General features: G+C 36.5%; 1 protein-coding gene across 2 annotated transcripts in view; it reads right to left on the reverse strand.

Moving 5' to 3' along the window:
• Positions 1–7,172: 7,172 nt before the first annotated feature.
• Positions 7,173–15,233, reverse strand: part of LOC110449687 — a 65,036-nt gene continuing 56,975 nt past the window's right edge. For both annotated transcript variants that reach the window (XM_021496714.1, XM_021496713.1), the window contains exons 11-12: positions 11,193–11,373; positions 7,173–8,031 (exon numbers count right to left, since the gene is read on the reverse strand). In XM_021496714.1, coding sequence (XP_021352389.1) covers positions 7,833–8,031; positions 11,193–11,373 — 380 coding nt within the window. In that variant the 3' untranslated portion in view covers positions 7,173–7,832. The remainder of the gene's footprint in view (positions 8,032–11,192; positions 11,374–15,233) is intronic.

Consider the following 15,233-nt stretch of genomic DNA (forward strand, 5'->3'; position numbering starts at 1 on the left):
TATAATTTGTTGTTTTAAGTCAATAGTATAATCTGTTGTTTTGTGTGAATAGTATAATCTGTTGTTTTAGGTCAATATTATAATCTGTTGTTTTAGGTCACTAGTATAATTTGTTGTTTAATGTCAATAGTATAATCAGTTGTTTTAGGTCAATAGTATAATCTGTAGTTTTGGGTCACTAGTATAATCTGTTGTTTTAGGTCAATAGTATAATCTAGTATAATCTGTTGTTTTAGGTCAATAGTATAATCAGTTGTTTTGTGTCAATAGTATAATCTGTTGTTTTGTGTCAATAGTATAATCTGTTGTTTTGTGTCAATAGTATAATCTGTTGTTTTGTGTCAATAGTATATTCTGTTGTTTTTGGTCAATAGTATAATCTGTTGTTTTATATCAATAGTATAATCTGTTGTTTTATGTCAATAGTATAATCTGTTGTTTTGTGTCAATAGTATAATCTGTTGTTTTGGGTCAATAGTATAATCTGTTGTTTTGGGTCAATAGTATAATCTGTTGTTTTGGGTCAATAGTATAATCTGTTGTTTTGGGTCAATAGTATAATCTGTTGTTTTGGGTCAATAGTATAATCTGTTGTTTTGGGTCAATAGTATAATCTGTTGTTTTGGGTCAATAGTATAATCTGTTGTTTTGGGTCAATAGTATAATCTGTTGTTTTGGGTCAATAGTATAATCTGTTGTTTTTGGTCAATAGTATAATCTGTTGTTTTGTGTCAATAGTATAATCTGTTGTTTTTGGTCAATAGTATAATCTGTTGTTTTGTGTCAATAGTATAATCTGTTGTTTTGTGTCAATAGTATAATCTGTTGTTTTGGGTCAATAGTATAATCTGTTGTTTTGTGTCAATAGTATAATCTGTTGTTTTGGGTCAATAGTATAATCTGTTGTTTTGTGTCAATAGTATAATCTGTTGTTTTGGGTCAATAGTATAATCTGTTGTTTTGTGTCAATAGTATAATCTGTTGTTTTGGGTCAATAGTATAATCTGTTGTTTTGGGTCAATAGTATAATCTGTTGTTTTGTGTCAATAGTATAATCTGTTGTTTTAAATCAATAATATATCCTGTTGTTTTGGGTCAATAGTATTATCTGTTGTTTTAGGTCAATAGTATAATCTGTTGTTTTAGGTCAATAGTATAATTTGTTGTTTTGGGTCAATAGTATAATCTGTTGTTTAGGGTCAATAGTATAATCTGTTGTTTTGTGTGGAGAGTTTACGTCATTGCTGTTAATTCACCTGGACCAAAGCATCTTTGAACAAATGGGAATTTTAAGGTTGTGGCCCCTTTGGTGCAGAGAGATCCAAAAAGTGGAAGTTAAGGAAACGTTTGAAATCTTTCTCCTTGGAAACGAATGGAGGGATTTAGTCTAGAGAACCTGCAGGCAACGACAACTAACTATTGTATAAAACAGAGGGTGTCCCCGCCCCCCTCCCCCCTTGGAGCAGAGGGTGGGGCCCACTAAGGGAACAAGAGCTAAATATTGTATAAACAGAGGGTGTCACCCCACCCCATTGGGGCAGAGGGTGGGGCCCACTAAGTGAACGAGAGCTAACTATTGTATAAACAGAGGGTGTCCCCCCTCCCCTCTTGGGGCAGTGGGTGGGGCAAAATAAGGGAACGAGAGCTAAATATTGTATAAACAGAGGGTGTCACCCCTCCTCCCTTGGGGCAGAGGGTGGGGCCCACTAAGGGAACGAGAGCTAACTATTGTATAAACAGAGGGTATCCCCACTCCCCCTTAGAGCAGAGGGTTGGACCCACTAAGAGAACGAGAGCTAACTATTGTATAAACAGATGGTGTCACCCCTGCCCCCTATGGGCAGAGGGTGGAGCCCACTAAGGCAAGGAGAGCTAACTATTGAATAAACAGAGGGTGTCCCCCCTTCCCCCTTGGAGCGGAGGATGGGGCCCACTTAGGGAACGAGAGCTAACTTTTGTATAAACAGAGGGTGGGGCCCACTAAGGGACTGAGAGCTCACTATTGTATAAACAGAGGGTGGGGCCTACTAAGGGAAGCAGAGCTAACTATTGTATAAACAGAGGGTGGGGCCCACTAAGGGAACGAGAGCTTACTATTGTATAAACAGAGGATGGGGCCCACTAAGGGAACGAGAGCTAACTATTGTATAAACAGAGGGTGCCCCCTCTCCACCCTTCGAGCAGAGGGTGGGGCCCACTAAGGGAACAAGAGCTTACTATTGTATAAACAGAGGGTGGGGCCCACTAAGGGAACGAGAGCTAATTATTGTATAAACAGAGAGTGGGGCCCACTAAGGGAACGAGAGCTTACTATTGTATAAACAGAAAGTGGGGCCCATTAAGGGAACGAGAGCTAACTATTGTATAAACAGAGTGTGACCCCTCTCCACCCTTAGAGCAGAAGGTGGGGCCCACTAAGGGAACGAGAGCTAACTATTGTATAAACAGAGTGTGTCCCCTCTCCACCCTTCGAGCAGAAGGTGGGGCCCACTAAGGGAACGAGAGCTAACTTTTGTATAAACAGAGGGTGGGGCCCACTAAGGGAACGAGAGCTAACTATCTAAAATCCTTCTCCTTATCAGTGGAAGGATTTAAGCGAAATTTAGTCTAGGGCACCCTTTGGAAAGTGGGACCCAATTTTGGTTTGTTGGTCATAACTTTGAAACAGTGGAGATCAACACCCGTAACTATATACATTGTTTACAATTGATGGGCATAGAGGGATAAACACAGTCATGATATTAGAATTGACTCCGGAGTCTTGATCTACCCCTAGGGACTTAGTTCTTGGGTCATAACTTTGAAATGGTTGATATCCCCCATCCTGTAACCATGTATACGCAATAGATGGGCATACAGAGATTAAACAGTCATGCTATTAGAATTGACCCTGGGGTCTTGCCCCACCGCTGAGGATTTCGTTACTAGGCCATAATTTAGAAACGGTTGAGATTCCCAATCTCATAGCCATATATACTATTGCTGAGAATACAGATCCAGGTAATTGATAAGGTCCTCTGGACCTCATTTCTTAAAGCAATGTCATAAAATTTCTACCCTGAACTTGTTAAACAGAAGGAGATTGACAGTCAAAGCTCAAGTTTAGTAGCAAAATAAAATTGCACCAATGTGGAAAATAGTTTCTTTTTTTCATGTTGTATTGGACAATTTCCAACATTCAATCTATCTTTTCTAGAAAGAATAAAACAAACCTCATACCAGTTTTTTGCAAGTGTTTATTATAATGTGAACAATGATGAATACATATAATGGCATGTTTATACATGAAGCATGATTATGAAAATAATGGCACATTTTATATTGGTGTAATTGGTTAAGGCCTAGGATGTTAGTCTAGACTGGCTACCAGCCCCCAAGTTTTTATGAAGAATTTCTCAACTGCATTTTACTACTAGCTTATCTTCCCCTAGTTCAGAACTTAGAATCAGACATCCAAGTGAACAAAATTATTAGAGTTATTTTTTTCTAAATAATTGAATACCTATAATATAATATTTTAGAGACGGGGACCAGTCTAGTTACAGTCCTACCAGCTGTTTCCTGCCGTAAAAACCCTCTAAATCAAGCTGATAGATCTCTACCGGCTAATACCAAGCTGATAGATCTCTACCGGCTAATACCAAACTGATAGATCTCTACCGGCTAATACCAAGCTGATAGATTTCTACCGGCTAATACCAAGCTGATAGATCTCTACCGGCTAATACCAAACTGATAGATCTCTACTGGCAAATACCAAACTGATAGATCTCTACCGGCTGATACCAAACTGATAGATATCTACTGGCTAATACCAAACTGATAGATCTCTACCGGCTAATACCAAACTGATAGATATCTACCGGCTAATACCAAGCTGATAGATCTCTACCGGCTAATACCAAACCGATGACAGTTGTGACAATTAGGCATACCATACGGAACTGTTATACTGTAAACATACAAATTTTAGTAGAAGTCTTATCTCAGCACTTCCTTCCTGCTCAATTGAATATTTTGTGGGTGCGCCAATTCATCAATGGCTCGTGTGTTAAAATTTGATAATGCCCTTTAATTTTACAGTGCTAAAATAAGTATTTTTACAGTTAATAATTCATCAACAAATCATGTTCTCAATAAAAAAATATTTAAGAAGATAGGAATTAGGAAAATGGCTTTCTTTTTAAAAATGATTCTTAAAAATCCTGAAAATATCAGGACAAAACTTGTATCGGGACAAACTATGAGTAACTCAGTACAACCCATAATTACGATGTTGAAAATTGTACTGATACTTGAATGTGGAAGTTAAAAAATTCCATACATTCAAAACAAATCTGAATAATCTGGAACAACCAGACCTCCAAGTTCAACTTAAGAAAACTTGTATGACTTTGTAATCTGAAATATCATCTGATCTGAAAATTGATTCTAATACTGTTTCATTTAGATGAGATTCGCTGCTTTTCAATTAAGAAAGTGATAATGGTTACAATGAATGTACAGTATAATGATTGGGGTTGGACTTGATGGCTGGGTAATCAAAGTGTATTTGCTTTGAGGAACATTTCGTATTCAGAGGTCAGAATATATCCATAAATACACCATCTATATATTGTATATGTTATAATACTTAATGGTGAGACTGTCAACTGATGCTGCCACTTGAGGACCTCTTTTGTTTGTTATCTAACTGAAATCATAGCTTAGATACATTAGTATGTTGTCATCTAACTGAAATCTTATCTTAGATATATTAGTATGTTGTCATCTAACTGAAATCATAGCTTAGATATATTAGTATGTTGTTATCTAACTGAAATCATAGCTTAGATACATAAGTATGTTGTCATCTAACTGAAATCTTATCTTAGATATATTAGTATGTTGTCATCTAACTGAAATCAGAGCTTAGATACATTAGTATGCTGTCATCTAACTGAAATCATAGCTTAGATACATAAGTATGTTGTCATCTAACTGAAATCTTATCTTAGATACATTAGTATGTTGTCATCTAACTGCAATCATAGCTTAGATATATAAGTATGTTGTCATCTAACTGAAATCTTATCTTAGATACATTAGTATGTTGTCATCTAACTGAAATCTTAGCTTAGATATATTAGTATGTTGTCATCTAACTGAAATCATTACTTAGATACATTAGTATGTTGTCATCTAACTGCAATCATAGCTTAGATATATAAGTATGTTGTCATCTAACTGAAATCTTATCTTAGATATATTAGTATGTTGTCATCTAACTGAAATCAGAGCTTAGATACATTAGTATGCTGTCATCTAACTGAAATCATAGCTTAGATATATTAGTATGTTGTTATCTAACTGAAATCATAACTTAGATACATGAGTATGTTGTCATCTAACTGAAATCATAACTTAGATATATTAGTATGTTGTTATCTAACTGAAAGCATAGCTTAGATACATTAGTATGTTGTCATTTAACTGAAATCATAGCTTAGATACATTAGCATGCTGTCCTCTAACTGAAATCTTATCTTAGATACATTATTATGTTGTCATCTAACTGAAATCATAGCTTAGATATATTAGTATGTTGTTATCTAACTGAAATCTTATCTTAGATACATTATTATGTTGTCATCTAACTGAAATCATAGCTTAGATATATTAGTATGTTGTTATCTAACTGAAATCATAGCTTAGACACATTAGTATGTTGTCATCTAACTGAAATCAGAGCTTAGATACATTAGTATGCTGTCATCTAACTGAAATCTTATCTTAGAGACATTAGTATGTTGTCATCTAACTGAAATCATTACTTAGATACATTAGTATGTTGTCATCTAACTGAAATCAGAGCTTAGATACATTAGTATGCTGTCATCTAACTGAAATCATAGCTTAGATATATTAGTATGTTGTTATCTAACTGAAAGCATAGCTTAGATACATTAGTATGTTGTCATTTAACTGAAATCATAGCTTAGATACATTAGCATGCTGTCCTCTAACTGAAATCTTATCTTAGATACATTAGTATGTTGTCATCTAACTGAAATCATAGCTTAGATACATTAGTATGCTGTCATCTAACTGAAATCATAGCTTAGATACATTAGTATGACAGACTTACCAGTCCTTAACACCACCCACTTAAAGATGAGCGTCAAGCAGAGCAGTAAGTACCAATTTTAATGACTGGTTTGTCACAGTCAGGAGACGGGACCCGTAACCTTCCTCTCTCTGGTGATGATGAGTAACAGGTGAGTGTCCAACACCAATACCAAAAGTCAGGTTCTCTTTTATAGTGTCCATCTGTTTAATTCTTTCTAATGACACATAAATAACTGGGAGTTTTTTACAACTACCACTTGGATCTAAAATCTCATTGGTTCATGAACATCTCATGTCCATGCAACAAGTTTTGTATCCAGTCAATTAACAACGTCTAGATATGAATTAATCAATGATTGCAACATCATAGAAAACAAGAGGCCCAGGGGCCTTAGCGGTCACCTGAGTTATAGTTACTGGTAGCTCAATTTCACTGTTGACATGGATGTGATGTGGAAATCAACAGGTGAATTATGTGAAGTCAAAGGATAAGAATTTTAAAATGTTTGTAAAATTTCCCTTTTGTGGCCCTGGGGTTACACCAGGAATCCCAATTTTACAATGTAATACCCTCACCCACTAAAGATGATTCTGACCAATGAGTCTGCTGAAAATGGATAAAATATACCTGTAATTGATATTTCCCTATATAAACTATAGTCAAATTTACCCCATCCCCAAGAGAGAATGGATGGTCTGGGGGTACTGTAATTTACAATTTGAATAAAGTCCCTAATGCTATTTCTATCCATGCACAGAAATTGACTGTAGTATCTATGAGTCTTGAAAAGAAGATTTTTGAAATATTGGTTAATTTTCCCTTTGGGGCCCTGCCCTGGCCCTTTGGGTTTGGGTAGGAATCCTAATTTTACAATTTGACACCATTATCCTTCAAGGATGATTCTCACCAAGTAAGAATAATTTCCTACAGAAAATTGTTGAAATATACCCAAAAGTGTTATTTCCCTATTTAAACTATAGTAAACGTTACCCCCTCCCCAAGGAAGAACAGATAGCCCGGGGGTCCTGAAATTTACAATTTAAATAAAGCCCCTGATGATCTTTCAATCAATGCAGAGAAATTGACTGTGGTACCTCTGAGTCTGGAGGAGAAGATTTTTGAAATATTTATTAATTTTCCCTTATGGGCCCCGGGTGCCTAGGGTTGGGGTAGGAATCCCAATATTACAATTTTGTACCCTCATCTACTAAGGATGATTCTCACCAAGTTTGAAACAAATTTCATTCATTGGTTCTTGAGAAGAAGTCGAAAATGCAAAAAGTTTACGCACGACGGACGACGATGGATGGAGAGCGATCAGAATAGCTTTGCTCAGGTGACCTAAAAACATACAAGAATTGTAGTAGGAGATTGCTGGACAAACAAAAGTTTACGTCAAATTTGACGTTCCTATAAAAACAATCACACAAGAATTGTACCTGACCCACCTCAGCCAGCCTTGAACATTTTTCAAAACAAACAATTGAACCTATCATGAGTGGGGTTGTAAATGGGCGTATTACAACGTAATTTGTGATACAGATATTAGTGGTCACTCTAACATCTGGTAACTTTTATATATGTATGTACATGGAGCTGACAGGTTGAGATTCCCTATCTCACCCCCAAAGAGGTGAAATACTATATTAATCCAAGTATACATCTTTCACTTTCCTTCAACTTTATTCTAACTTAAAATTTTATTCCTATATTTTATCGTATATCATGACTTTCCATAAAACTTCTCACAGTAACGGCATTTAGGGTGGTACTTCTTGAACAGCTGCAGGATTTGGTATTGTGGGTGAATCTTGGTATAGAAATATAACACTTGTCCCAACTTTACACCATGGGTCGTGAAGTAGTGCTTAATCACATAGTCAAAGTAGGCACTCCCTGGAGCTGGATTTCGTAAGGTTATCCTGTAAAAAATAAAAAAAGGTTTACAACTTAAAAGTAATGTGTTGTAGGGCTGTTATTATGTGGCAGCTGGTTGAATTATTCTGTGTTATTGTATAAATCTTTAAAAAGAAAGTGGCATGTGAATCGTTAAGGTTTATTCCTGTAATGTGATGGTGTGTGAATCCTCAAGGTTTATTCCTGTAATGTGATGGTGTATTCCTGTAATGTGATGGTGTGTGCTTCCTTAATGTTTGTGAACATGTGACCTGTTCATGTATTGACATGTGGGGATTTTGATTGGACAAGCCTAACCTAAAATTCTTCTTTTGTACCTCACTCTGACCTCTATTCACCTAGCTATTCACTTTCACACCTGGCACTCTCAGGTGTTATTCCGTTTATCATTGGGTTTGTGAGTATTGTGTGGAAGTATGTTCATTTTCTTAAATATCACATTTTGTATGTTTGCAAACACGTGTTGTGTTTATGTAAGTTTTTAATTATAATCATTATTTTTCTTGATGGCCGAGCATTCGTCTGTTTTACTTTGACCGGGACAGTGAAAAGTTGAGGCATGAGCATTGTAATAAGTGTGCCTTATAATGTCTATACATGCAACTGTAAGGTGTTTAATATTGCCATATCTATTGTACAGGTAACAGTAGTTTCTATCTTGTGTAGACGACCATGATATTACACCCTTCACATATATTTTCATCGATTATTGTATCAACAACTATATTGTTAAGGTTAAATGATCCTTTATAAGACCAGCGGTCACTATAGCCTTAATTTGGATCAATATTTTTCCCTCTCCTGTGGAAGACAATATGGTAATTGATATTATAATTTTGGAATATGGACCTCGCTACACTTGCTCAATTAATGCTGATACAGAATTGCCTGCGTAACAGGGGACCTGGGATGAGCGGTACGGCAGGGGAATTGGCGCGGCGCTGAGCACGCCGGGGAATGCCAGGAGCGCCAGGCAAGTGATGCCTGCATAGTTGCCGACCTAGTGGTTCCCGGTAATTCCGTAATGAGGGCAGTGGCAGCCGCACGTACCAAAGGTGTGGAAGCCTTTGTTATAATTAAGTGTAAATATCTACTTCTACCTCACCACATAAAGGTTAATATTTCATTCACGGAAATAAACCTGATTGAACTGTTTGTGTCATTGCTGGTCATATGTTGGTTACGTTCATATGGCAAGAACCAGGAAAACGTTACATATTGATACTGATATTACGTAAGAATATCAGATATATCTTTGAAAAAGAAAATAGAAATTTTAACACTGTTTATCTACACTGTAGCGGGGGGGGGGGGGGGGGTTTTTCTTGTTGTATGTAGTCTATATGTGTTCTATGTGTCAGACAGGGGTCATGTAGCGTAGTTAGTTACGGTACTACATGGAGGCCAGGGTGAACTGGAGTCACCCGACCTCTGTCTGTTATGGTGTCCTGTCCACGTGTACCAGTCCAGTGCTAAGTGTTGTCAGTTTACCTGTCTGTGATTTCATGCTTTTCTTTCTGTGCCTGTGTCTGCGACAGCACTATGTTTCATTGGTCGAGAGTTTTGTATTGTGAATGTTGCTATATAGGGGGGTGTTACTTTCGGTTTTAGCGCCAAGTGAAGGATTGGTTTCCTGCTACGACTGCCATAGACTTCTGTAGGGGATAGTAGGTACGGTAATGTTAGAATAGCGGATTAAAGATAGTTCATGTATAGATAGATAAGGTTGGGAATGTCGGGTGGATGTTAGCCTAGTAGCCTAGTACTATGTAGGGTTGGGGGGTCGTCTCAGCAACTTGTTAGGGGTTTTACGTGTTCTCATCTAGGCCTGTATTGTTCATGTTTCATTGCTTCATGTATCTCCGTTAATAAATACTGTTATTGTATCACATCCCGGTGTTTAGTTATTACCTTCACCAGCAGAAACAAGCTACCCAATTCGAACCTGGGTTGTGAGGAAAAGGTAGCGAGCCGGGGGTAGTTTGTTCATAATAAACTGGGCCTGTCTCGCTCCTGCTACATACACAATATATCCAAGTATCATGCTTTAGACCTTATGGTTCTTTAGAAAATGTTGCTTGAATTTTTTAACATAATTAAAGTCTGCGACCTCAAAAGTATATATATATGGAAACATTATAGCTAAATATCAGGAGTCAATTTTCAAGAAGAAACTCATGAAATAGAAAAATTAATGGATGGATGATAAATACTGGAAATCATCAAACTACATCTGACAGGTATTTTGTGCCAGGTGAGCTGGGAGATCAGCATTAACTTAACCTAATGTACAGAGACATGACCTCTTAGTTTTGACTAATAAACAAGGCATAGTACCAAACATGAACTAAAGCCCATTAAAGTGGGATACAAGGCCCATTAAAGTGGGTTACAAGGCCATTAAAGTGGGATACAAGGCCATTAAAGTGGGACACAAGGCCTGCTTTCAGTTTGTACGACACTCTGCCATCACATGATGTACACACATTCAATATTTGTCAATTGTAAGTGACAGATCAAGGACTAACAAGCAAATTCGTGGAATTTATATCCCCCGCCCTCAGGACATATTGTAGGTAAACATTATTGAGGTTAGGTTTAAACATGTGAGTATCGTGCTGTTGAGACATAATGTATAGCTTGAAACTTGAAAAAAAAAAAGCCTTATCTAATATTTGCTCGAGTTAGTAAGTGGAAACTGCAGATAATGACTCATTAATTTAATGACCAAATGGAGTTCAATTATAGTGGTTGTCAAACTTGGCCGAGCCCTTAATGCGTTGAACCCTATTACTGAAGACAATCGAATACTATTTGAGAGAGTTAATGAACAGAAACGGTTATCGAACTTGGCCGAGCCCTTAATGCATTTAACCCTGTGACCAAGTTTGAAGAAAATCAGTTAAAATTTGTTGTAGTTATTGCACAGAAACGAAGCGCGGCAGATAATGATGCTTTTCATTATTCAAGGGGCCATAACTCCGCCAAATGGGGTCCGCTGAAAGTGAGCCCTTAAGCTATATAACCCTGTGACCAAGTGTGAAGAAAATCAGTTAACATTTGTTGTAGTTATTGCACAGAAACGAAGTGTGACAGACAGACAGACAAACCCAAATTAATATTACCCGTTTCGGTGAAAGCGGGGGATAACAAAGATACTACTTACGTTAATCCTTTTAGAGTTTCAACCAAATCTGTTATCCTGCCCAACAAAATCCTCATGGAGACACCAAACCAGTTCCTTTCTTCGTCAGTACAGCTCACCAAAATTTTATCTAACCTGGTGAAGAATTCTAGTGCATTCCTTTCATTTTGAAAATCACAAAATGTCACACAATCACCATCATCTGTAAAAAAACAACATTTGGCTGATATAAGAAGCAGGCTTTTGTAATTGTGTTTTGTTTGTTATCTTAGTCACTAATAATGCCAGGGATGTTTTTGTTGTCCTACAGTTATGGGATCACACAACATTACAGGATGTGTGGAGTGTGCACAATGAAAACCTTGTGTGATAATTATCAGGTCCCCAAATGAGTATTGACGTTTTGTGTAACCATTTTAAAGGGCTTGCCGCAGAGGCTGGCGATGAGACTGGTTTGGATGATACTTTTAATCATGATGCAGATGAAAATTCTGTGCCGTTATATGAAGAATTAGACAGTCCTATAGTTATTGATGATATTAAAAGCTATTCAGAATTTGAATCGTGGCAAATCAAATGGAATCGATGGAATTTTAAACGAATGTTTTTTAGTCGGTCAAGATTTATTGTTGCCTGCCTTGTGTATACTATTTAATGATATTTTGAACTCCGGGTGCTTCCCTTCGGAGTGGTCCATGGCCATCATAACAACAGTCTATAAACAAGAGGCCCAATGGGCCTGCATCGCTCACCTGGTATTAATCTCACACTTGTAATCTTAAAAGTGGACTAAAATACAGCTACAGGCAGAATATCAGTGATTGATTGATAAGAACCTGTTAAAAGATTTAAACATATATCCTTGAATGTCGAACAAGGACATTAGGTTGAACAGAGTTTAAAGTCTTCCAACCCAGCATGCTTCTGGCAAAATATCATTACCCTGACCCTTTTGGTTATACAGAACAAATCATATAAAGATTTAAACATATATTGACCACTGTGACCTTGAATATGGGCGAAGGTCATTCACTTGGTAGTCCTTCATCCCAGCATGTTAATGGCCAAATATCGTCACCCTTGGCCTTTTACTTATTAAGAAGAAGTCATTCAATGGTTTTAAACATATTTGACCCCTGTGACCTTAAAATATATATGTCAAGGTCATTCATTTGAACTTGGTAGTCCTTCATCTCAGCATGTTACTGGCATTATCCTAGTCCTCTTGGTTATTCAGAAGAAGTTGTTTAAAGGTTAAGAATATATTTGACCCTGTGACCTTGAAAAAAGATGACGGTCATTCATTTGAACAAACTTTATAGCCCTTCATCCCAGCATGCTACTAGCCAAATATCATCACCCTAGGCCTATCGGTTATTCAGAAGAAGTTGTTTAAATGTTTAAAACATATTTGCCCTCTGTGACCTTGAGTATAAGTCAAGGTCATTTATTTGAACAAACTTGGTAGCCCTTCATCCCAGCATGTTACTGGCTAACTATCATCAACCTAGGCCTCTTGGTTATTCAGAAGAAATTGTTTAAATGTTTTTAACATATTTGACCCCTGTGACCTTGAATATAAGTCTAGGTCATTTATTTGAAAAATCCTGGCAGCCCTTCATCCAAGCATGTTACTGGCCAAATATCATCACCCTAGGCCTCTCTGTTATTCAGAAGAAGTTGTTTAAAAGATTTGACCATATTTGACCCCTGCTTCTGGCCAAATATCATCACCCTAGGCCTTTTGGTTACTGAGAAGAAGTTGTTTAAAGTAAAAAGTTGATGCCAGACGGACGACAGACGCCGGACGGACGATGGACGCCGCACCATGTCATAAGCTCACTTGGCCCTTCGGGCCAGGTGAGCTAATAAGGTCTAAAAACTGATCCTAATAATTTTAGAGGTATCAGTCTATTAAGTTGTCTTGGAAAATTGTTCACGTCTATTTTAAATTCTAGGTTAATAAATTGGTCCGAATCATACGATGTTATTACAGATGCACAGTTTGGATTTCGCACTGGACTTAGTACAGTAGATGCGATTTTCGCTCTACATTCAATTATAACTAAATCTCTTAGTGAAAATAAGCGTTTGTACTGCTGCTTTATTGATTTTCGCAAAGCGTTTGACTATGTAAACAGGGTTAATTTATGGTATAAACTATCAAAGTTAGGAATCAGAGGTAAGCTTCTGCACATCATTAAATCAATATATAATCATGTAAAATTTGTGTAAAATTTAAAGGTTGTTTATCTGATTTTTTTGCCAATGATATCAGTTTATTGCAAGGCGAAATTTTGTCACCGATACTTTTTTCCATGTACTTTATCTCAAAATGTAACCAACGATACGATTTTGAAGAATTAACCCTATTCCTTTTGTTATATGCTGACGATTTAGTCTTGCTTTCGGAAACTGTTGAAGGCTTGCAGGAATTACTGGATAATCTTGCTATTTATTGCGAGCAATTGAAATTAACTGTTAATAGTGAAAAAACAAAAGTTGTGGTATTCCGTAAAGGCGGGAAAATTCGAAATAATAAAACATGGACATACCATGGAAAAAAGCTTGATTGTGTTGACCAATTTATTTACCTCGGTGTAAACTTAAGACACAATAACAAGTTCAATAACATACAGAAACAATTGTCAGATCAAGGACGTAAAGCCATGTTTGCTTTATTTTCTAAGTGTTCAAATATGAGTCAAAATTATAAAACCATGCTGGTGTTTGTTTGATACCTACATTAGTAGCATATTGTGCTACTCTTGTGAAGTGTGGGGTTCGACCAAAGGGTTGGACATTGAAAAGGTACATTTAAATTTTTGTAAGAGGTTACTTAAAGTTAGACAATCTACAAATAACGTAATGGTATACTGGGAACTTGGTCGTTTCCCTTTAGAATATACAAGAAGGTATAGAATAATTAAATATTGGTTTAAACTGCTCGACACGGAAAATTGTATTTTGAATACTGCATATGATTTTTTGTTAAAGAAAAGCACCGGTGTTTGTTTCAATTGGGTACACCATGTAAAAGAGTTGCTATGTACTCTTGGTTTCGGTGAAGTATGGCTTAGCCAATCACCATCGAATGCTAAATCCATTTTACCTTGTATACGTCAAAGAATTTTCGACCAACCACAACAACATTTGAGAGGTTTATTAGAGAATTCCTCGAAATGTTTTTTATATAAGCATATTGTAAACCATTTTTCCACCCAGTTTTATTTATCTAACTACATGCCTAAGAAATATAGAATATGTTTAACAAAACTTCGTATGTTTGCACATTCTTTGGCAATTGAAACCGGGTCGTTATAGAAATATCGAGCGGAATAGGAGATATTGTGCAATTTGTAAGTCGACTACTGAAGTAGAAGACAAATATCATTTTTTATTAATATGTAATATGTACAAGGACTTAAGAAGTCTATATATCAAAAAATACTATTGGCAAAAACCTTCAATGTTTAAATTAATACAGTTATTGTGTGTCAATAACAACAAGGAATTAAGCCGTCTCGGCAAATTTATTTTTGAAGCCAATAAGATAAGAGCTGTATTTCTTTACCTCGTACTCCACTGTTGTCTTGCTGTTTCACATCCTTATTATGTATTGTATGTAATATATACTCATGGGCTGTAAAGCCTATAGTCAATAAATTGAATTGAATTGAATTACATATAAATATAGCGTGGGCACAACTTTGCGATAGCTACAATCACACAGTTGTTGGATAGGTAGCATGGTTAACAACTTTGTGAAAGCTACAATCACACAGTTGTTGGATAGGTATCATGGTGAACAACTTTGTGATAGCTACAATCACACAGTTGTTGTATAGGCATCATGGTTAACAACTTTGTGATAGCTACAATCACACAGCTGTTGGATAGGTATCATTGTCAACAACTTTGTGATAGCTACAATCACACAGTTGTTGTAAAGGTATCATGGTCAACAACTCTGTGATAGCTACAATTACACAGTTGTTGGATAGGTATCATGGTTACCAACTTTGTGATAGCTTCAATCATACAGTTGTTGGATAGGTATCA

Source organism: Mizuhopecten yessoensis, unplaced genomic scaffold (genome assembly GCF_002113885.1).
Source record: "Mizuhopecten yessoensis strain PY_sf001 unplaced genomic scaffold, ASM211388v2 scaffold4783, whole genome shotgun sequence".
Taxonomy (NCBI): Eukaryota; Metazoa; Mollusca; class Bivalvia; order Pectinida; family Pectinidae; genus Mizuhopecten; species Mizuhopecten yessoensis.